This window comes from Lissotriton vulgaris, chromosome 2_1, assembly GCF_964263255.1.
Source record: "Lissotriton vulgaris chromosome 2_1, aLisVul1.2, whole genome shotgun sequence".
In the NCBI taxonomy this organism is placed as follows: Eukaryota; Metazoa; Chordata; class Amphibia; order Caudata; family Salamandridae; genus Lissotriton; species Lissotriton vulgaris.
In genome coordinates, this window is record NC_141687.1 from 1,862,591,311 (window position 1) to 1,862,615,042 (window position 23,732).

A 23,732-nucleotide genomic window follows, 5' to 3' on the forward strand; every position below is an offset into this window, starting at 1 on the left:
TTCATCGATCCCAAAGATGATTAGGGGGAGCGTGATACTCAGTGTGATGTTAAGAATAGAGCACAAGGTGTTCTCCCCCCCCCCCCAAAAGAGGCTAATGGTGGGGCAGTCCATAAACATATGCACATCCGATGCTTCAGGGAGCTCACATTTATTGCACTTCTTTCCCGCTTGGAATTTTGCTAGTTTTTGGGGAGAGAGATAAGCTCGATGTAGCGTAAAGAGGTGGTTTCGCCTCAACCAGGCTGGTTTCACGATATTATAAAAGAGGCTGAAGGACTCCTGCAACAACTGTTCGCTCATGTTCTCCATCTACCTTCCCCATAATTTGCCCAGGAGATTAAGGTCTCCATCAGTCTCTTCCAGGATCGCCCAATACCAGCAGGAAACCTCCTTACCACCTTCTGCTCTTGTGGTTAGTTGTTCTTCCAGAGTGCTGGCTTTACCCAGAGTGGCCCCCTTCCTGATTAATGTCTGAGCCCAACTTATTAACTGCACATGTTTAAGTCTGCAGAGCCCCGGCCCAACTCTCTCCCACAGATCCTCCCAGGATATCATTGAGCCACCTGAGAGTAAATATCCCCATTTCAAGATTCCCGCAACCTTTACGGGGGACGACAGACTGTCTTTAAGGCAGGGTGGAGTTCAAGGGGAATCCCACAAAGGCGCTAAGTTAGAATAATAGCCAAGCCCAATACGTTTCCTAATCATAGACCAGTTTTTTGCCATTGATTGGAGAACTTTTAATTTTACTTTATTAAAGAATTTCTGGTCTCCAAACTTGAAAAGGAAACCGTCAGTTGAAATATCGGCCCCTTCCAGCATGGCTCGAAACAGCTTTCCCCTAGAGCTATCTGATGGAGGCTTTAATAGCATCCTAGAGTAAGCTAGCTGAAAAGCCCAGGCATAATATTGCAGGTCCGGTAATGTTAACCCTCCTTTATCCCTCCTCCTCCTCAGTTTCTTCCAAGCTAATCTTATGGCACCATACCTCCAGATAAAGGAATGTATCTCTTGTTGACATTTAGTTAGAAGCTTAGTGTCAAAAGCCAGCGGGATGGTATTAAAAAGAAAGGTGTATTTTGGTAGAATAGACATTTTTACCAAATTGGTTCTCCCAAAAAATGGAAAGAGGAAGGTGGTTCCATGCCTTTAGTTGTTTCTGGCAAACTTTATGCACTCTCTCCAGATTGTGGGTAGCGATCTTGCTAACATCTTGTATAATTATAATGCCCAAATACCTCATGAATGACGCGACCCTCAACATGATGGTAATATTCCATGTCATGATCTCTGTTTTGTTGGTGTTTATCTCATAACCAGAAATCTTGCCGAACTCCTCTGCCCTTTTGATCACTGTGGCAAATGCTAAATCTAAGTTCGACGTCATGATCAAAATGTCAGCTGCATATAGGGCTACCCGCCTTTCCCATCCTCCAAAGCCAAATGAGGGAATGTTAGGCTTTGCTCTAAGTAGCTGGGCAAAAGGCTTGATGTATAAATTAAAGAGGAGGGGGAAAGCGGGCAGCCCTGCCTTGTGCCTCTTGAGATATCAAATGGCTCTGTCAGAAAGTTGTTAATAGAGAGCCTAGCAGTCGGAGCTTTATAGATTAATGAGATCATGCAACAGAAATTCTCAGGCAAATTAAATTTACTTATAACAGCGGTCAAATAATTCCAGTTTACCCTGTCAAAAGCCTTTGTCGCATCCAGGGGGAGGGCAGCCAAAGGTAAAGAAAAAGAAGTAGCAATATCAATAGCCCCAACTAAGTCCTGCGTTAAATCTGCCAGTTGTCTACCTTTAGTGAATCCCTTTTGATCTTCATGTATGATTGAACTTACTACCGCCCCAACCTATCAGCCATAATGGTAGCAAAGATTTTCTAATCGCAATTAAGAAGCGATATTGGGCGATATGCCCCACAATCATTCTAATATTTACCTGGTTTAGGAATTAGTACCACAGTAGCGTCATTCCAAGATGCTGGCGGGGCCTTACCCTCCAAAAGGATCCCATTAAAAATAGAAGCCAGAACTGTTATAATCTTAACACCGATAGCCCTATAAAGTTCCCCCGGCAATCCGTCGGGACCAGCCGCCTTACCATGGCTGACATGCCCCAACACCCTGCCAATCTCCTCAACAGAGATCTCACTCTCCAGGGTCCTACTCTGTACTTTTGAAAGTTTTGGCAAGGCAATTTGGTTCAACCAAGCTTCTCTCACTTCCTTAGGCTCACATGAGTCTTCCTTATATATAGCCCTAAAGAAGTCCTGGAAAGCATTTCCTATATCTTGTTTTGTAAGCCGAGGAGCTGCTTCCCCCTCCACCCTAATCTGTCTGATGTAATTTCGGGCTTGGTCGGCTTTGGTCTTCCAGGCAAGGATTTTGCCTCCCGCCTCATCAAACTCGAAATGCGAGATTCTGCTCACTTCCCACCTTTTGGCCACCCGATCTTGTAATAGATTGTCGAGTTTTGACTTTAGTAGGCTATATCTTTCTTGAGCAGCCCCTGGAACCCATATCATTTTCAATCTTCAACATTTCATCTTCTAAGATCTTAATATTTTCGGAGTATCTCTTTCTTCTATAAGAAGACCGACTAGTAATACAACCCCTCAGAAATGCCTTTAGTGCATCCCAAACAATGGGGTCTTCACCGGTAGCTAGATTGTCTTCCAGAAAGTACTGAGTTTCTGATCGAAGAAAGGTGACCTCATCCTCTACAAGTAGTATGGTCCGGTCAAAGGACCAAGAGGCGTGAATAGGTTTGTGCATTGATTTTAGCGTAAACAGAATTTGCGAATGGTCGGAAAGATGTGAGGGAAGATAAGATATATCTAACAGGAGGTCCTTAAGGCCATAGGTGAATAGAGCATAGCCAATTCTTGATCTGTGTTTATATTTAAGGTTTCGAAATGAAACCCCCAACTTTGCCCCTGCCCTTTCCCTCCAGATATTGGCAAGGTTTAATTGTGCCATTATTCTTAATAATTCTTGCCTTGATTTAGAGAAAGCACAGGCCCTCGAGTTGGGTGATTTATCTAGTTTAGGGTTCAATACAATGTTAAATCGCCCACCCAGATTACTGGATCATGGAGAACTACCAAGTGGTCATATATGGTGTTAAGATATGAGGGATCATCCTGGTTTGGGCCATAGTACCCAACCAAGGTATATGGAAGATCGTCCAGCACAGCCCTTAAAAGTAGCCATCTACCACTCTTATCTTCCTTATGCTCGATGATATGAGCTTTAGCTTGTTTCTTAAAGATAAATACGACCCCCCTAATATTTGCATTGTGATCTGTACTCACAAAAATGTCTATCCATTCCTCTTTTTTTAGGATATCCAGTGTTTCAGATTTGAGGAGGTGTGATTCTTGAATGACTATAACCTGAGCTGGGGAGTCTCTCAGATATTGAAGGATTTTTTCTCTTCTTCCCCGAGTGCGCAGGCCGTTAACATTCCATGATATGCATTGTAATTTCATCATTTCAACTTTCCATCACTCCCCCCCTCCAACATACAAACTCAGGTGACTGTCTTAGGAAACTCCATAGCTGCCCTGTGGGTCACAAATATGTTCTGAAGTGTGGTCTAATACAGTCCAATTGTGCAAAGTCCCCTTGGGGCCATAGAGAAGCAGTTGCCTTCATCCTCCATCTCAGTTTTATTGATCACGTCATCACGGGATGATTGTCTTAATAAACTTCTTTGGTTCATGGGATCGTAAATATTTTCTGAGCTCCCCAACGGTCTGTGCGTAAGCGTGCTGGGTAGAACATGTTGTAGGGTATTTCAGCCTACTGCAGCCTCTTTTAGACGGGCAGAAATTATTTGCGGGCCGTCTGCACTGCTGTAGTGACATCCGGGAAGAAGGTTATGCTGTTGCCCCATTAGGTGATTTCTTTCTTCTTCTGTGCCAGCTGGAGCACCACATCTGGTCTCTGTAGTTTAACAGCTTGGCTATTAGTTGGGGCAGCCTTGACACAAGGGATCGGTGTACCCCCTCCTCCACTAGCAAGTGCAACAGGTTTTTAGTGCCAATGAGTGAGGCTAACTTAGTTTCTACATATTGCTCAATTTTGCCTGTGTTGGTGGACTCAGGGATACCTATGATGTGCACGATATTACGGCATGAACACACCTTTCAATCTTCATTTTTTGCCTGTACGGCTGCAGGTACTCACTCCTTGAAATCATCTTCTGCAGAGAGATTTGCTGTTCCGCTACAGTTATGCGTGCCGTCTGCTTGCTCAGCTTCGTTGACAGGTGGTCAATGTGTAGATTTAGCTTTTCAATTGTTCCATCAATTGACTGCAAGCTCTGTTACATGCCAGAAGCGGGGTCTCGGGCGAGGTCCCACCCTGAGGTATCCTGTTCCTGGTCCGACAAAGCGTCTTGCGGGGGCTTAACGGCGCCCCTGGATTTACAGGTGATGCATTTTTAGTTTGTGTCCACCTTTCCTATTATTGCAGAAAAGGGCGCTCCCTGCGGCTGCATAAGCGTGCTAGGCAACAGCACTATCAATAGTTTGCAATCAAATAATACAGCAGTGCAGGCAATCGCAGGGGCCAAGGGCATGCCATTTACTAGTGTGCACTATAGTGGCCTTCACTCGGACTCATGGGATCATCATCAGGAACACCCTCTCAGGCCCAAAATTTAGCAGTGGCAGCAGAGTGTATAGCTAGGACTAGTAATGCTCGAGGCCCTCTTCCCTGCCATCACACAGGGCCGTGCAATCCCCTCTGTGAGTTCTGCGGTGCCTTACCCCGGCCTTCAATTGCCACTAGCTCATCTTAGTGAAATCTTTAAAGGTGTCTGATCAGCCATACATCGCTTATTGGCAGTCATAATTGTGATAACAATCTTTAAAGGCCCCCAGGTGTGCGACAACATCTGCTGCTTCAAGCCATGTCGGAGCTCCCGACTCGGCTGCGCACCACCAGGCGGCCATCCCAGGCCCACGTGCGCCAGCGCGTCAGCCACCTAAGAGCTCCAGCTCCACAGATGCGTGATTGGCAGCACTGTCACGTGCCCCGGACTGGCACCTTTCGCAGTGGCGGGGAGCAACCTCAGTCTGCCATCAGAAATACTTGCAGTGCCTCTCGTAGGTGCCCACCAGAAGCCTCACACCTTCACAAGGTCCTTGGACTTCTAACTCCACGAGCTACATTCGACTTATACTTTATCAGCTCTCTCTGGGACAGCCATAAGTGCGATTGTGGGCATATTTCGACACAGCTTTATGAAAAACATTTATTTGGTTTGGTTTGAAAGTGCACTGTACCAGGCGCGAGATTCTTACAGTGCGCGAGAGACTGGGCTGCAGCAGTTGAAATCGATCATACTATGGTGCACTAGAGATGGTCCGTGCCCCTGGAACTCGAATCCAGAGCACGCTAGAACACAAGGCCATACATTGATTATAAGCTATGGTGCTCGAGAGACAGCCCGTGCCGCATTAGCTCTAATCCAAAGCACCTCAGTGGGTGCACGGCTATCCTCTGCATGGCGAATGTCTTCGGAGGTTGTGACAAATGAACAAGCATACTCCAGTGAACTACAACAACACAGCTTAAGTCCTCTCCCATTTGCTCCAACTGTCCAACCTTCTACTTGTCACCATGGCACTGAATAGAATTTGCAGCCCAGTGACCATTTAAAGATGAAGTTACAACATAATCTAGTTGCAATCAGTGGTCAGCTGTCAACTATGTGGCAGGTGCACCCACTGGTCCATGTCTCCCAGTTAAAAACCTATGGGCCCGATGTAGGTAAATCTAATTTACCACTTCTAAAATACCGAATCATACCGATTCGATATTTAAGAAGTGGTAAATTAGAGGGGGGGAAATGTAGGTAATTCGGATTTGGTAAATACCGAATCTGTAATATTCGGTATTACCGATTCTGTAAATACCGAATCGGTATCCCCCATTGATTCCTATGGGCCTTGAAGCCCATAGGACACTTTGACACCCTCTAGCACCCCAATTACAGGCTTGTGTGCCATGTGGCACACATACATGCCCTTAGGGCATGTCTGTGTGTCACATGGCACAGGTGTGCATGCACAGATGCGCATGCACCCCTGGATTCGGTATTTTACCACCCAATTGGATTGGGTGGTAAAATACCGACTCTTGAAGGCATGTGGCACTCTTCAGAGTACCACCTACATCTCTATTTACCGATTCTGTACATTTACTGATTCGGTATTTTACCGAATCGGTAAATGTACAGAATCGGTAAAATTACCGAATCTGTATTTATGTAGCCCCCTACATAAGAAAACCGTAATGCCGGTCGGAAACAGCCGAATTCGGCCGTTTCCGACCGGTATTAGGGCTCCTACATCGGGCCCCTAATTCCTTATCATTTTACTTGAACTAGGCCTCCACCACCTTCGATCATAGGGCCAGATGTAGGTAATTCTGTTTTACCGATTCATAAATACCGAATTTTACCGATTCGGTATTTATGAATCTGTAAAATAGAAGGGGGGAGATGTAGGTAGAATCGGTAATTGAATTACCGATTCTGTAAGAATCGGTATTTACCGAATCAGTAAATACCGATTCAGTAATGCCCATTGATTCCTATGGGCATTGAAGCCCATAGGAATCAATGGGCATTACCGAATCGGTATTTACCGATTCGGTAAATACCGAAAGTTGCAAGGGTGCAGGGGGTGTCACTTTGACACCCTCTAGCACCTCGAATTCAGGCACGTGTGCCATGTGGCACACAGACATGCCCTAGGGGCATGTCTGTCTGTCACATGGCATAGGTGTGCATGCACACATGTGCATGCACACCTGGATTCGGTATTTTACCACCCAATTGGATTGGGTGGTAAAATACCGATTCAGTAATGCCTGTGGGACTCAGGAGAGTCCCACCTACATCTGCAAGTTACCGAATCGGTAAAAATACCGATTCGGTATTTTACCGATTCGGTAAAATAGGGCCCCTACATCACAAATGACCATTTACCGGTTGGTAAATGGCCACCTACATCTGGCCCTTAGTTCAAGCTGTTCCTGAGTTAGCAGTTTCAGATATCTGAGATTTTCAGTGTGTCAGTGGGAAACTGCAGTTTTTGATTTGATGAACCCCCCCCCCCCCCCCCCTCCCCATTTGGAATCTATCCAGGGAGCTGGCCTCAGGCGTTCATGCCTCAAAATTGATAGAAAGGTTTTAATTTTCTATTACACCATAACAAACTAGAGAGAGAGAGAGACAGACATGCACCAGCGTAAAGCTCGCTTGAGGCCCTTGCCTGTGATATGCTATTGAAGGGTACTTTTCTCCTTTTCGATTCCTCAGTGCAGTGCAAATTCTGGGGTATTGGGGGCACCTGGGGTCTTCACATGTGGGTACTGGGGAGGGTGGTTTGAAAAAAGCAGGAAGTTGTGGTTCCATGATGGAGCAGCACTTACTAGTCCTTATCCCAATCCATCACGGCCCCTGTTTAGTCCAAACAAAAGTGGAGGTACTACTTCCTGTAGTTTCTAGTTCCCTTTCCCATTCAAAATAAAATATATAAGTCCTGCAGGAATATCATTTGGTGCATTGCAACGCTCCCAGGTGTTTTTCTGGCTCTTTTTATTCCCTTGCTTGCGTTTCTTTCTGTTTGTATTGCTTTTCACCTTGTGTCTTGCCACTCCTCGTAATGGCGTGTTTTGTTATTGTTGTTGCTAATTCTTAGGAGCTTTTTTCTACCACTAGCTTTTTCTCCTTCTCAAATGGTTTCTTAAGAGAACATTAATATGTCATGCGTCTTCATGAAGCACACTGTCACTCGCTAGGGTATCCTGGCACTTCACAGATGTGTGTGCCTAGCCATGCCTATGATAGATTGGTTACTTGGAAAGCAAGATCTTTAGCCTGTTGTGGAATTCAAGAAGTGAGGAGGGCGCTCTGAGCTGGAGTGGGAGGTTATTCCACACTTCAGGAGAAAACCTGACCTCCTGATCTGGTTCTGAATATGCATGGGATGTCTGCAAGTAGGAGCCCTGCTGAGCGGAGCGGAGATGTCATGGTGGTTGGTAGAAGAAAATGCGACTGGTCAGGTAGATAGGGCCTGAATTGTATAGTGCCTTGAATGTGTTTATGTGTGTGTATGAGGAGAATTAATTTAGTGTGTTTGTGTATCAGGAGCCAGTGTAGTACCCTGAGGTGTTGTGGGATGTGAGTTCTGTGTACGAGGTTGAGGATGAGTCTGCTGCTGAGTCCTGGATGGTTTGTAGTCTTCTAGTGAGTTGCATGGTGATCCCACATAGAGGATTTTCCCATATTCCAAGTTGCTGGGGAATAGGGCGTGAGTGACTGTTTAACTAGTGTTGCTTGTGAACTATTAGATGATATTCCTCAGCATCTTTAGGATGAAGAAGCAGGATGCATTGACAGCAATGACCTGTGCAGTCATGTCCAGTTTGCTTTTGATGGTTATTCTGAGGTTCCTGGCATGGGTGTTGGTACGAGTTGACCGGCCACCAATGCTCCAGCTGAACGCCAGTCTTTTTGACTTGTATATCTTGACCTTGAGACAGTTGGCTTTCATCCAGTTAGCGACTGTGGTCATGCTGTGGCGAATATTCTTCTCTTGTTGGGGGTCTTGTCCAAGTATTGGTATGGTAGAAGGCAGATGGGTCTGTAGTTGGAAAGTGTAGCTGGGTCTGCGGATGGTTCTTGAGCGGGGCGTGTTGTGGCATGTTTTTATGTGTCTAGGAATTTGGCTAAATTGATGGAGGCATTGAGGATGGGTGCTAGTGCTTCGCTGGTCACTAGGAGTTCTTTTGTGGAGGCATGATGGGGGCAAGGGTCCCATTCCATCTTTGTGTGCAATTCCATTGGCTGAAGGTGGTCTTACATGAGATCTCCTCACATACAAGTGAAGAAATTTCCAACCACAAAGGTTCCCTGTGCGCCCAGTCCTTGGCTAAGGTTTTTTGCTTTACGTTTTATGTCTCCGGAGAGTAAAGAAGGGCATAGAGTTTGTAGGGTGACACAAAAGTAGCACTTTTCATTTTAGGTCGTACCAACATGTTTTCTCTTCTCTAGAGCAAAAATAAAAAATCCTGTATATAATTACAACTGTGAATCTCCGAGCTTTACTCAGAATGTATCGTTTTTTTTAGACTGGTGTTAATCCTTACAGTAGTTTTTTTTTATATTTTCCTTGCTAAAAGCTGCAGTTAGATTTCGAACTTTTAAATATTTTATAATCGTGGTCCATTGCGTAACAGAAAGAAAGCTGCTGAAAAGCCATGGAACCTGAGTAGATGTTCAGAGCTGTACAGTTTGCTACATTGGTTTGGTGTAGTTACAAAGTCTACATTAAACACCATAAACTAAAGAGGAACTTTGACATTGTAATCAAGAATCTGCTTTACTGAGTGTTCAAATGCTGCTGTACCCACTTCAGTATTAGATTTCACTAATACTACAAAATGCAATAGCGAGCAAGTACTTTGACACACTGATGTTTTTGCCAATACTTGTTCTTAACCTGTTGAGTTAAATAGTTATTAAATATTTGAGCAACATGTTGTGTAGATTGTGATCATTTTCCATTCACTAATTAATTAAATGTTTTCCAGGACCCCCTTGCAAGTTATGATGTGAATGGAAATGACCCGGACCCCACTCCTCGCTATGATGCCAGCAACGAGAACAAGTATGTCACCAGCATGATTTATTAATTACATTTTTCATGATTATGTAGGAAACAAGATAATATGGAGAAATTCATTTATGTTCAGCTGTCAGTTTCTAGTAAGGGCGTTACATGGAAAGCTATGAGTTTACATTTCATTGGAGAGGGGCTTTTATCTTTGCAAATTTAACATGTTTTCACTTAAAGCAACATTATTGGCCTTGCAGATAGATAAATGGCTGATGAAAAATATGAGGACCATAAACGCAATGTCTCTTGGCTTTCAAGGTGAGAAGTAGGCATGGCTACAACCAGAGGCACCTTAACCACCTTTCATGGACTGATGTTGCTCCATGCTTTTTGAGAATTTACCCTCAACAACCATCCAAGGCTGAACTGTAGAGAGCCATGTGGATCTTGAACGTACTGTTTCTGCTTTTGCAACATTAGGGTTTTATCAATGATTTGTGACCAGAGTTGCAGTGGCATACCATTGAGAAGTTACCGGCACCTCAAAAGAGGTGGTAACTCATTCCCAAAGGGGAGGCTGTCCTAATTACCTGCCCCTTTGGCATTCATATTGGGTGGCCTCATGGGACAAGGCAGTCCCTGCACCACCAATACCTGATGTTATGCAGTTAGCACACTAGTAGCTGGGAGTGGGAGGAGCTAGGGGGCGAGAGGAAGAGGAGGAGTGGACGCAGGATATAGTTAGTTAGAGCAGGGACGAGGTAGGAGTAACATGCCAATAATAAAGCTCCAGTTAACACCAGAATAGTGGTTGTATTTATTGTAGCTGGACGCTACAACTGGCGACGAGGGTGGGATTGAGCAAACCCCACTGTGCAGAGCCTCGAGGAATCGCCTTGTCCCCAGCAGTCGTCGCGCTGAAAACGCACTGCACACTAGAAGCGTGTGTCCCAAGTGAGGAAAAAGAAAAAAAAAAACTGGTAAACAGGAATCGGGAGCCCGCTCCGACCCCGTGGAGTGCCCCAGAGACGCGCTGCCAGCAAGCGCTGCTGCGAGCGCTAAGATTTGAGTCCAAGCGAAAGTGGACATCGGAGAACCTCACGCCCGATGCGTGAGGTTTGGGAGGCCATCGGCGGAAGAACGCGGGAACTGCTAAGGCAAGTCGGGAGCCCACCCCGATCTCACCTGATGTCCGTGGTGGTGGTGGAGAAGTGAATCCTGGCGTGGCCTGCCCCAGAAGCCGACCGCCGGTGAGTTCTGAGTGCCCCCGAGTGAATGAGCCTGGAGAGCCAGCCTCGTGTGTGCCTGCAAGGACGGCGGCCATCTTGAAGTCAGGCGCCTAGTAAGGACAACCCTGTGCAAATCAACGGCGGCCATTTTGAAGTCAGGCGCTGGTGAGGAAACAAGCATTGGCGACTACAAGAAACAAGCATTGGCAAAATAAACAAGCATTGGCGACTACAAGACACAAGCATTGGCAAAGCAAACAAGCATTGGCGACTACAAGAAACAAGCATTGGCAAAATAAACAAGCATTGGTGACTACAAGAAACAAGCATTGGCAAAATAAACAAGCATTGGCGACTACAGGAAACAAGCATTGGTAAAGTAAACAAGCATTGGCGACTGAAAGAAACAAGCATTGGTAAAGCAAACAAGCATTGGCGACTACAAGGAACAAGCGTTGGCAAAATAAACAAGCATTGGCAAAGACAAGTGAGATCGCTGCAGAATGGCCGACGAAGATGCTCAACCTCCACCCAGTGGATCGCTTTTGCTAGCACCCGCTCCTATCAAGGTAACAACGGAAGGGAGCATGGGCCCCAAGTGGCAAGAGTGGCTGGAAGAGTTTGAAGACTATATTGAAGGTTCGGACATCACTGATGAGAAAAAGAAACTGATTATTCTGCACAATCTGGCGGGGCGAGAGATAGTCAAGATACTCAAAGACCTGCCTGCTGCCGACGTAGATACTTATGCTAAAGCATGTGAGATCCTGAACAAGAAGTTTCTTCACAAGAGAAATGTAGATTATGAACGACACACATTTCACTCCGCCAGGCAAGGGAAGGATGAGCCCATGAGTGCCTTCATGGTGCGTCTGCGGAGACTAGCCAAGTACTGTGAATTTGATTCTTTCTCTACTGACGCTGCCATCAAATCCCAAATAATAGACGGATGTCATTCGGATCAACTTAGGAGGCGACTACTGAGGAAACCGCATGGATTGGATGAAATAGAGGAGATGACACGAGCTTATGATCAGGCGGAGAAGTACGCCGCCGTCATGGAAACGGAACACAAAGGGAGTCATGAACAGGCGCGACGCGTACACGCCCGGAGTGACAGTCGAAGAAGCTCCAGAGACAAACAATGGAGGTCGCACACATCCTCCCGTCAAGAGCAATCAGGCTATCAACGTCAAGAACCATGGAGGAAGGAGAGACGACAAGAAAGAGTGAGAAAGTGCTACCGATGTGGGTATGATTACCCTCATGCGGGCAGCTGCCCGGCCATGGGCCAGAGATGTCGAAAGTGTGGTCGCACTAACCACTTCGAAGCAATGTGCGGGGAGTACAACAAAGAGAAGCGAAGTGGCCACTCAGGTACTACACGATCTGACACACGAAGCAGAGCTCCAAGAGTGTCGCGGTCCGACACTCGAAGACATCATGTGCGAGCTGTCCAAGATCAGAAGGAGCGGTCCCCTGAATCGTCACACTCCAGCAGAGAGTCTCGTCGGTCTCGGTGGGAGAGGAGGTCACCTTCCAGAGAATCCAGACCTTCGTCCCGAGACTCTGTTTACACCATTGAATACCTGAATTTGGCAGCAGACCCGGACCAGCTTAAGAGATACCCTCGGCTGGACATCAAAGTTGGAAATCATGACTCAAAGTTTGTACTAGACTCTGGTGCCTCCTTAAATTACATTCCAGTTACTGAATATGAAAGGATGAGTCCGCGACCCCCCCTGACATTTGCACCTGTGAGAGTCTTCACGTGGATGGCTAAGAAGCCACTTCCCTGCCTAGGGAAATTCTCAACGACGCTTACACACGACGGCACAACTATATCAGCAGTCATCCATGTTATCAAGGGCCCTGAAGCAGACTGCCTTTTGAGTCTACCAACTGCTGAACGACTCCACCTGGTGGAAATTCTCTTCAAAGTCAGCGACATCCGAGATGTGACTCGCCTATTTCCCAGTTTGTTTCAAGGTCTGGGCAAATTGAAAGACTGTCAAGTACGACTACACATCAACGAACAAGTCAGGCCTGTCGCCCAACACCCTCGGCGGGTACCATTTCACCTACAGGCCGCTGTTGAGGAAGAACTCCAAGATCTACTGGCTGCGGACATCATCGAACGCACTGATGGCCCGACCCCATGGGTTTCGCCGGTTGTCATCGTTCCCAAAAAGGGCACGGCCAACAAAGTCAGACTCTGTGTGGACATGCGCTTGCCCAACACTGCGATAGAACGAGAGCGGCACCCGGGGCCACACTTGAGCGACATGATCGCAGCACTTAACGGAGCCACTGTGTTTTCCAAATTGGATCTGAATAAAGGTTATCATCAACTGGAATTGGAAGCGGGGTCTAGATATATCACTACTTTTGCAACTCACATGGGTTTGTTTAGATACAAAAGACTGAGCTTCGGTGTGTCCTCGGCAGCCGAGATATTTCAGGAAATGATCCGGCAAGTCATTCAAAATATTCCAAACACGCTCAACTATAGCGATGACATCCTTGTCTATGGTTCTGATGTCAGGGAACACGACATTGCACTCAATCGTGTCTGCCATGCCTTAGTGGCAGCCAACTTGACTTTGAACAAAGAGAAATGCGAGTTTCACCAGGCCACGCTGAAGTTTTTCGGTCACATCTTTTCTGGTGCTGGAATGAAACCTGATCCTGACAAAATCATGACTTTAAACAACACCAAGAGTCCCCGAGATGTCAGCGACCTCAGATCGTTTCTGGGAATGGCCAGCTATTGTGCTCGCTACATTAAGGATTACGCTACGATCAGCCATCCCCTCCGCATGCTAACCAAGCAGGGTCAGCCGTTTGAATGGACTCCCCAATGTGAGCAGGCATTCAAGGAAATCAAGAAGGCGGTGGAATCAGCGAATCACTTGTCATATTTCAACCCAAAGCGAAAAACTGAAATAACTGTAGATGCAAGTCCGGTGGGACTGGGAGCGATCCTGGCACAATATGAAAATGACTCAGATCAACGCCGCATCATTGCCTACGCGAGTCGTAGTCTGACTGAGCCAGAACGAGCCTACTCCCAACCTGAAAAGGAAAGCCTAGCCGTGGTATGGGCATGTGAACATTTTCATGTCTTTATTTACGGAAAACATTTCACTCTAATTACCGATCATCAAGCTCTCATCACCATCTATGGAAATCCAAGATCCAAGATGCCCCCGAGGATCGAAAGGTGGGGCCTACGGTTACAAGAATATACCTTCACTATACTTCACAAACCAGGGAAGTCTGAAAATCCAGCGGACTACATGTCCCGGCATCCTCTCCCATCATCAGCTTCCAGATCCTCCATTGCGGAAGAGTACATTCATTTTGTAACAGATCAAGCTCTTCCTCCAGCTATCCCTATGGAGACTATTCGGGAGATTACCGCACAGGACGTCATCTTGCAGAGAGTCCTTCACAAAATCCGCAACAATCGATGGAGGCATGATCCTCAGGACGATGAAACTGATTCGTCGACTCAACGTGAACTACAAGCCTTCAGGCATGTGAGTGGTGAGCTTTCCGTCACGACTGATGGCATATTGCTGCGTGATCAGAGGATTGTAATTCCCACTCAACTTAGACAAGGAGTGGTTGCTCTTGCACATGAAGGACATCGAGGAATAGTGTCGACCAAACGAGCACTAAGGGAACGAGTGTGGTTTCCGTTCCTTGATCAACTAGTGGAAGCCACCCTGAAAGATTGCCATCTCTGCCAACTCACCAGCAAGGGTGATCCTCCAGCTCCTTTACAGATGACCAGCCTGCCGAGTGGTGTGTGGCAAGAAATCGCCATAGACTTTTATGGACCCCTGTCATCTGGCAAATATGTGCTGGCCATCATTGATGAGTATTCCAGGTACCCCATTGCCTGTTTTGTGTCATCCACGAACACTGCCAGTACTCTCAAAGTCCTTGATGAAGTCTTTGCAGCGTGGGGAGTTCCCAAGATCGTCAAATCAGACAACGGACCTCCTTTCAACGGGAATGACTTTGCTGCTTTTGCGAAGCACCTGGACTTTCATCACCGCAGGATCACGCCTCTCTGGCCACAGGCGAATGGGACAATTGAGAGGTTCATGGCTACCCTCAAAAAGACCTTCCAACATGCTACCGTGGAAGGGAAAGACTAACAAACAGCACTCAATGAAGTCCTTCGAGCTTATCGTACAACTCCTCATGCTACGACTGGCCAATGCCCGGCGACCCTCATGCTGGGACGTCCCATGAGGAATCGCATTCCCACGTGGGATGGAGCCCTGGAAACATCATTATCTGAGATGGACTCGTGGGAAATGAGAGCCACTGATGACCGCAACAAAAGAAAAATGAAGGTCTATGCCGACAACCGGAGGAGAGCACGGTCATTATCATTAAATGAGGGGGACAATGTTATCGTCAAGCAAGAGACGCAGAAAAAGACTGACTGTCCATTCAAGGATGAACCGCTGGTGGTCACCCGAAGGAAAGGGACTATGGTAACTGCAGAGTCTGAGCAGCGGCGAGTCACGAGAAATATCTCGCACTTCAAGAAACTGCCAACAGACACCTCGAGAACCATGATGAGTGACATAAACAATCCCCGAGTTGAAGAACCACAGCCAAGTGGTCAAGAGAACATTGCTCCGATCACTGAGACATTGAGTACTGATGGTCTGAGGGCCAGGTTGCCACGACCTCATCGTGACATACGTCCACCCAAGAGACTGATCGTGGAGATGGACTAAGAAGTCAGTATGTTCTGTTTGTTTTGTTACAAAAGGGGGAGATGTTATGCAGTTAGCACACTAGTAGCTGGGAGTGGGAGGAGCTAGGGGGCGAGAGGAAGAGGAGGAGTGGACGCAGGATATAGTTAGTTAGAGCAGGGACGAGGTAGGAGTAACATGCCAATAATAAAGCTCCAGTTAACACCAGAATAGTGGTTGTATTTATTGTAGCTGGACGCTACACCTGCATGCCCCGATGTCATCCCAAAGGAACCACGAAGTAGCACCTATTTCCTTAAGGAACGCAGTCTGCCTTAGAGAGTTGATTTAATTTGGAAATGCTAACGCAGAGTTTGTAGTATGCATTCCCTTTCAGGCAACCATCCCAGCTTTAGTAGCCAATCACAGGGGGTCACAAATGGTGACGTGGCTTAATACTTTTATTAGGGATGTCGTTCTGCCACCTCCTGTGACTGGTCAATTTGCAGCCCTCCGTATTAGTATATTGGTAGCATTGCAAAATGGTAAGCAGTTCGAAACGAGCTAGTAAGCAATTTGCACTTGCTATTTCGACCACCCGCATTGTACATCAGGACCTACATCAATTATTACAATGTTCCCAATGGATTTATTTTCATTGGAAAAGATGCGGAGTGGATTTGAATACATTAACCATGTTGTACTCGTTGCTTTAATTATTAGTTTAGTACATCCCTGAGATTATTTAGTTCCACTGGTTGCCTCTTAATAATGCACGATCACTTTCAGAAGGTTGTTTTTTGATTCTTTAATCAAAAAGTGTCTTGGTTTTGCCATTCTGTTCATTAAGAGCAGCGATAACAAAACTTTTCACACCAGCCCAACAATGCACTAACTAAGCACAGCGAGCAGTCCCATTTGTGTGGTTTGTAACGGGTGTTGCACCCACCCCCAAATATATTGTTTTAATGAAAAAAATACCAACCTGTACATTTTACTGGACCTATTTGTACAAATGTATTTAGCTAAATAGCCATCGGCCAGATTCATCAATGTCCCGATTTGCGAGTCCTTAATAGCGATTATTAAGGAATCGCTATTAAGGACTTGAAAATCGGGATTCATGTAGAAATCGCAAAATAAATTGCGATTCCTACAGCCTCCTTATTTGCGATTAGCAAATTGCTTATCGCAAATAAGGAATAACTCTCCATTCATTCCTATGGGCCTAAAGGCCCATAGGAATGAATGGGGAGTCATTCCTTATTTGCGATTAGCAATTTGCTAATCGCAAATAAGGATGCGATTTCAAGGGTGCCAGGGGTGTCCAAAGGACACCCTGTAGCGCCCCTGAAATGTCAATGTAGACTGATGTTGCGCACACACATGTCCAAAGGACATGTGTGTGTGTGCCATCCAATTTAGAAAAATGCACTAAAGTGCATTTTTCTAAGTTTTCGCTATTTACCACGAAGTCTGAGTTCGCGGTAAATAGCGGCCAAAAATAGTGAATTCGCAATTTAAAAATGGTTAATGAATTGCATTTAAGGAATCTCAAATAGAGAATCCTTAAATGCAATTCCACGTAAATTTAGCGATTTTGCAATTAGCGATTTCTGCATTTGGGATGATGAATCCCAAATGCAAAAATTGCGCTCGCAAAGGGCCAGATTCTCAGAATCTGGCCCTTTGCGAGCCCATTTTTCTTTGATGAATCTAGCTGTATATTCCTTATTTCAAGCCCTATACTTCACAGTCTTTTATGCTATCCATTAGCAGTATTTATCCATAGCAAAGTAACGTTTTCATCCTCCATTCTCACACTGCCTCTCTTGGTCTCTTTCGCTCTCCTTTTGTTTCTTTCTCTCTTTTCTCTAGTACTTTTTTACAATATTCACTTTTTACTTTCACTCACTCTACTCTACCTTCCCTCTTCTTTTGAGTACCAGAATAAGGGGTGAACTAAATAACCTAGTCAGTGCACAGTGATATCAAGTGAAGTCACAAGGTTACCATACCCTTCAAAGGGAATGGATCTACTTTCCAGTTCATGTCAACATGGAAACAGTGCTTGGTCTCTTTCTCTTTTGAGGCAATGATTTGCATCGTATCTTCCTGCTGGGGTATTAGTGTTAGAGTCATGGATTGTGTGTTTTTTCCTAAGAGATCGTTTGTAGCTCATTCTGCTGGGATACTCCAGGAACTGGCACTCTCCCCATGTCCAGGAGTCGCTTTGGCATCCATGCTTCTTAACATGTTGTGGAACTTTGTGCTGGTTGATGCCTCCCCAATCTGACAGTGCATCGATTAAAGCCAATTGCATCTTTGAGCTCTGCCTGTAGAAGACACCCATTTTTGAGGGGCTTGAAAAGCTCTGTTAAGAACAAGGTCTTTATTCATTTCCAAAAAACTCAATCCAACTAGACACTTCTCTTCCCTTTTTTTCCTCCTAACTTGATTGCTCTTCGTATTTCACTCTCTTTGGCATCTTCTCACAAATTTGCGTGTTATATGATCAACAACTGCTAGCTGGCCACGCTGAATACCACCCACAGCCAGTTCTCCTGCTGACACTGCCACCAAACCTTCACCACCTTGTGTAACCCCACGGCCGTCGCCCGAATGCTGAAGGCCAACACCCCTAAGCCCTGAGGGACATCCTCCTCAACGTGCACTCCTTGCACAGACACGCCATAGAGATCTGGGACCTCCTCGACACCATCTTGCCTGCTGTTGCCTTCTTCACGGAAACCTGGACCAACTCCACCTCCACCCCGACATTGCCACCGCCATCCACGACTGATACAAGATCCAGAGGAAAGACCGCCTCAACCACCCAGGAGGAGGACTCACCATCGCATAAAAAGCTCCCTCCGGCTCATCACCTCCAGGACAAGCGACTCTCCGTCCACCACGTAACAACTCTATTTCCAGATACAGACCAGCCCTAGATCCACCCTACGTGGCCCCCCTCAGCTACAGACCGCCTGGACCTGGAACATCATTCACCACTACCATTGCCAACCTAGGCGCCCCTCACGCCATCACCTCCATGGACTACATTCCATCAGAGACCTCAACTTCCACCTCGACAACCTTAACAACCCCAACTCCTCCACTTTCCTGGACAACCTTGCCAACCTCGGACTGAAACAGCTCGTCACCACCCCCACCCAGAAGGCAGGACACACCCTCAACCCCATCTTCACAGGAGGAAACAACATCCACTTCAGCCACACCAAGCATCCCTCTGCATGGTCCACCACCATACGTGCACTTCCATGTTGGCAAACCAACTGCCCCCAAACCTGCACACTGCCCACCGTGAAGGAAATGGAGCCAGGTCACTGAGGAGCACCTCAACTCCACCCTCACCTGTGATGCCCCCTCCACCTCGACCGACGCCAGCCTCGCAGCCAAAGAACTACACAGATGGATCTCCAACTGCGCAGACCAACTTGCATCCCTTGTCAACCCTGACAGACAGCGCCCCAGAAAGGCCACCTGGTTCACCACCGACCTCCTAGAATCCAGATTCACCTGCAGATGTCTTGAGAAGAACTGGTGAGATAGCAAACCGCACCACATACAAGAGTACCATGACAGAATACCACCAACTCATCAGATCAACCGAACAAACCTTCATCCAGAACAAGATCATCGCCAACTCCAGCAACTCTTTAGCATCATCCAAAAATTCACCAAACCCCCCAGCGAGGCTACGGACATCACCCCCTCCCAGGACCTCTGCAACAAGCTCAGCTTCTACTTCCATCTGGAAATCATGTCCCTCTACGTCAACTTCAACGAACAGACTACAAAACCACGCCCCCCCCCAATAACGCCAGCCAACGCACCATCTCCGCCTGGACTTCAGCCACCACCGAAGACACCAAATCGACCATGAAGGCATCCACTCAGGAGCAACCACAGACCCCTGCCCTCCGCACATCTTCCACGGAGCCACCGCTGCCTTTGCACCGGAACTATGACGCTCCATCAACACCACATTTGAAACCGGCACCTTCCCTGATGACTGGAAACACGCAAGAGTAAAGCCCCTGCTCAAGAAGCCCTCAGCAGACCCTTCGTACCTGAAGAACTACCGACCCATCTTGAGGTTCCGTGACAATCATAACAATGTTTTCGACTCGTTCGAATATGGACGAGTTTGGTATCTATGAACCGCAAATGACGAGTTTAGTGGGTGTACGCGTTTTCGCTATGCTGACCTGAACCGTTCGTCTTATTCGTGGGTTTCTCCATCTGAACCCACGGGTTCCATTTTAGATACGGCATCCATTTTGTCTCTTGCCCTCAAGTAGCCAGCGAACGGACACTGTCCGCTTCGTGACCCTGGGACTCCCAAGCTCTTGCGGAAGACACGTGTTCCTTTGATGGTGTCTTTATGACGAGGGGGATGATACTGTAAAGGCAGATGGCCCCGCTTGAGGCTCATCTTGCCGTGTCGGTCTATTGTTTCAGCCGTGCATGTATTAGGCACGAATCCTTTGATCCTGCAATCGTGCTTCCGATATTGCCCCCCCTACACTCTTTTTCAATCTGTTGTCTATCTTTGCCTTCCCTGCACCTGTTTCTGTTTCTTTCCTTAACTCGTTTACAGCCAGAATGGAATGTACTTAATAATGAGATAACGTACTTTTACAGTTGGGAACCGGCGATGCTACTGTAATTATGTTCCGGGCCTCTGAATACATGAAAGCGACCCTTTTGAAGTTTACTGTGGGAACTGAGTTGTAACCTTTTGTTCGCCATGTTGTGCTATGACTAAAATATGTATAAAAGGAGCGACCCACTGTTGCAATTCGAGGCAGTCTCCCAGAACCTACACGCTGTGTACTTCTTGCGACTTCTGTATCCCTGCAGTAAATAAACGCTGATCTTTGACGCCGAAGGAAGTGTCCCGTGTCTCTGTAATTTGTACGCCGGAACAGGTAACCCACGAAGGTTTCAGGTGTTGTTCCCTGGCACCGCTGGGCCTTAGAATAGCCCAGTCCTTCAGTTGGCGCCCAACGTAGGGCGACATCAGCGGTACCGGTCCAAAGCCCGACGATCGTGAGGAACTTCGTGTGAAATCTCCGAGGGAAGGTGCACCCCGCTTCATCGATCCTGTTGTCGAAATAAGTGGCCCGAAGACTTTTCTTGTGAAGATTCCCGCCTCCTGACGGCTGCGACGGACTGATGCCCTGACTGTCGACCTGTTTTGGCGCCTGGCATAGTCCTTTGTACGGCGAGACGATAGACGGGCCTTCCTGGTGACGCCATTGTTCTTTCAGTTAAGTATTTGTGGGTCGCTCCCAGAGTCCTTGGTTGTTGTTGTAACTTGGTTACTTGCATGGTTCCATTGCATTTGTGGTTCTTAGTTGTTGCTTCTTAGTTGTTGGGTTTTATTTGACGATTGCAATTGCCAAAAACTAAGGGTCTTGAATTTTTGCGAGGACATCGTAATTCGATTACCCTTGAAGTTTGTAAACTCGGTTAGTGTGCACGATGCCTGACCGTAGTACTTTGTTTGGTTGCTTTAAATGTTGCGGTACGGATTGCCGATTGGAGGATTCATGCCCGATACCTCCAGTTGGAACTCCAATTTATGAGCTCTATAGTCGCCACGGAGTGGGTCCTATCATATATAATGATTATTGGATCCGCTACACCAAAGATGATGGTGTCCTTAGTTGGCCACCCCATGGTAGTTTCAAAACTGCAATTTTGGATAATCTCGAAGCAAAATTGTTTAAAAAGAAATCTAGGCCGGCCATGTTTGATTCCTTTCGGTTATGGCGCAAAGAGGCCAAGCAGAAAGAAATCAAACAGATTAAGAAAAATAAGAGAGAAGGCATCGTTACGGTGATGAGAAATGCAGAGCATTTTCAGCAAGATAAAGAAGAGAAGGAAAAGGAAGTTTTTGCTAGACTGCAACAAATGGCGGTGGATAAGTGTTATCCTGTTTTACCGTCGAGTTCTGATAAAAAGGGAGAAGAAGTGGTAGAGGACCCTTTGTTGTCCTGTCTACTGAAATCACCTCCTCCATACGCACAGGATACTACAGCTCCTGTGGTTCCTCCTGTTCCTCAACCTGTCGTTCCGGCAGCTGCTGGTCAGCCCTCCGTTGGTCCTGTTCCTCCGAATCCTCTTGTTCCTCAAGTTGTTCCTGCTCCCTTGCCTGCCCTTCCTCCTACTGCTCCACTGCCTATACCTTCTCAATCTGCTGTTCCCGTTACTCCTGCTCTTTTGACTACTCCTACTGCTCCTGTGTTTAGTCCACATGTTGTTGCCCCTGTGCTTCTCTCCTCTTCTCCTTCTGTCCGTTGTCGCATACCTAATGCTGTTGCTAATCTTTACTCTCCATTTGGGCCGATTCTTGGGTCCGATGTTTCTGATGTCTCTCAAAGACGAAGTCAAATTCCTGGTGGTAGGGAGAGTGATACGTTAGTGAAAATGTCGCGTAAATGGATTAGGTATCCCGTTAAATACACCCCGCGCATGGTTTGTGAGACGCTCTCTCAATTTAATGAGCCCACGCAAAGATTCGTGTTTGAGGAAATGTGTAAGTCCCTAAAAGAGGAGTGGGTAATGATGAGGTTGATAATGTACCGTCTGAAATGACTGAACTCCAGAATCAGTTTTCGAACGGTATGATTGTGGGTAGTAATGTTCGACGTGCCTTAGAGCGCCTCCTATCCTTTCGATCTATAGTACAACCTCGAGCATTGTTTAAGGACGAAACTGAGAAGTGGATGGCACAACCTGGTCAGTATCCTATGCGAGAAGTTCCCCCAGTGTGGATGCCAGGTGATGCGACTGTCAATCCTGCAATTTTGCCACACTTCCAGTGAGTTTGGATACACCTCCCATGGAAGCGATCTGAAGTTTTGCAGGTGAAACAATCTTTGCTAGACCCCGTAAAAATCCGGCAGGTTATTATAAGGAGTTATCCCAACTTGTGGATGCTACTATTATGAACCTTGCCGGCATTGACATGTTGTTTGGTAACGTAGTTCCGCAACCGGTTTGGGCGAAAATCCGTCAAGAGAATCACGTAGCTGAGTTAGGTGGTGATTGGGCTACTCTTGCGGCGGCAGACGGACGACAAGTTGGTGGGGCTAAGCCTGAACAGCTCATTACGGCTCTGCCTCAAAGAATCATTACACTTATGAAGACACTTATGCCAGCAATGAGAGTTAACTGGGATAAACTGTCCGCGTGCAAGCAAAAGAAAGACGAGAGTGTCTCCGATTTCTTTACGAGATTTGAGGAGGCATTCATCGATCATAGTGGTCAGGATATGAGCACTGAGGGAGGTCAGCGATTATTTGTAGATAAATTTGTATCGAATTTATTGCCTGAACTCAGCAATAAGTTGAAGAATTCTGAAAGTTCGTGGGCTGTTTCTACTTCTGCTCAAATATTGGCCACGGCTCAATATTACGAAAATAGGGAGAAGGAGGAAAATGATCGTGCGGATAAGAAAACTAAGGATCTTAAAACTAAAGTTCTGTTGCAGCAAGCGTATCCTCCGCGCTCGAATCCAAACGATGTACAGCAACAAAATTGATTGCAATCACAGTCTTCTAGGACACAGTCGCGTACTGACTACTCTACACCGAGATCTATGCTAGGATATAATCAATGCGCATACTGTAGAGGTGAGGGCCATTTGAAGTTTAATTGTCCGGTTTTACGTGACCGAAATAATGGTGTTTCGACTCGAGGAGGTCGTAGTGGTCCCCAACAGGCATCACGAGGTAGAGGCCGCGGTGTCACTCAATATCAGAATGAGCGTTCTACCACTTCATCAGATTCGAATAATTGCTTTGATCAACGTGGTTCTTCATCTGGCAGATCTGCACAGTATCATGTGGACTACTATTATGTTGAGCATGATATCGATGCTGACGGTAATTACTAGGACAGCCACAGACAAAGAGAGGGAGTAGTATCAGTTCCGGTTGATCAGAGAGGGCCTTACGTCGCAGTTGCCACATCGGGCGTAGTTGAGCCTTTTCTGTTGGACACTGGTGCAGCGAAAAGTTCCATCATGCATTCGAAACTCCCTGGCGCACCTTTGTCTGGCTTAACAAATGTTTCCGTTGGATTCTCTGGCGCCCCCGTTAGCAATC

The 23,732-nt window shown here is 46.6% G+C and overlaps 1 protein-coding gene across 1 annotated transcript in view; it reads left to right on the top strand.

Moving 5' to 3' along the window:
- PCSK6 (proprotein convertase subtilisin/kexin type 6) overlaps positions 1–23,732 on the top strand; it is a 1,364,483-nt gene that overhangs the window by 670,888 nt on the left and 669,863 nt on the right. Inside the window, exon 5 of the mRNA XM_086958053.1 lies at positions 9,616–9,692. Within this exon, the coding sequence (XP_086814179.1) occupies positions 9,616–9,692 (77 nt within the window). The remainder of the gene's footprint in view (positions 1–9,615; positions 9,693–23,732) is intronic.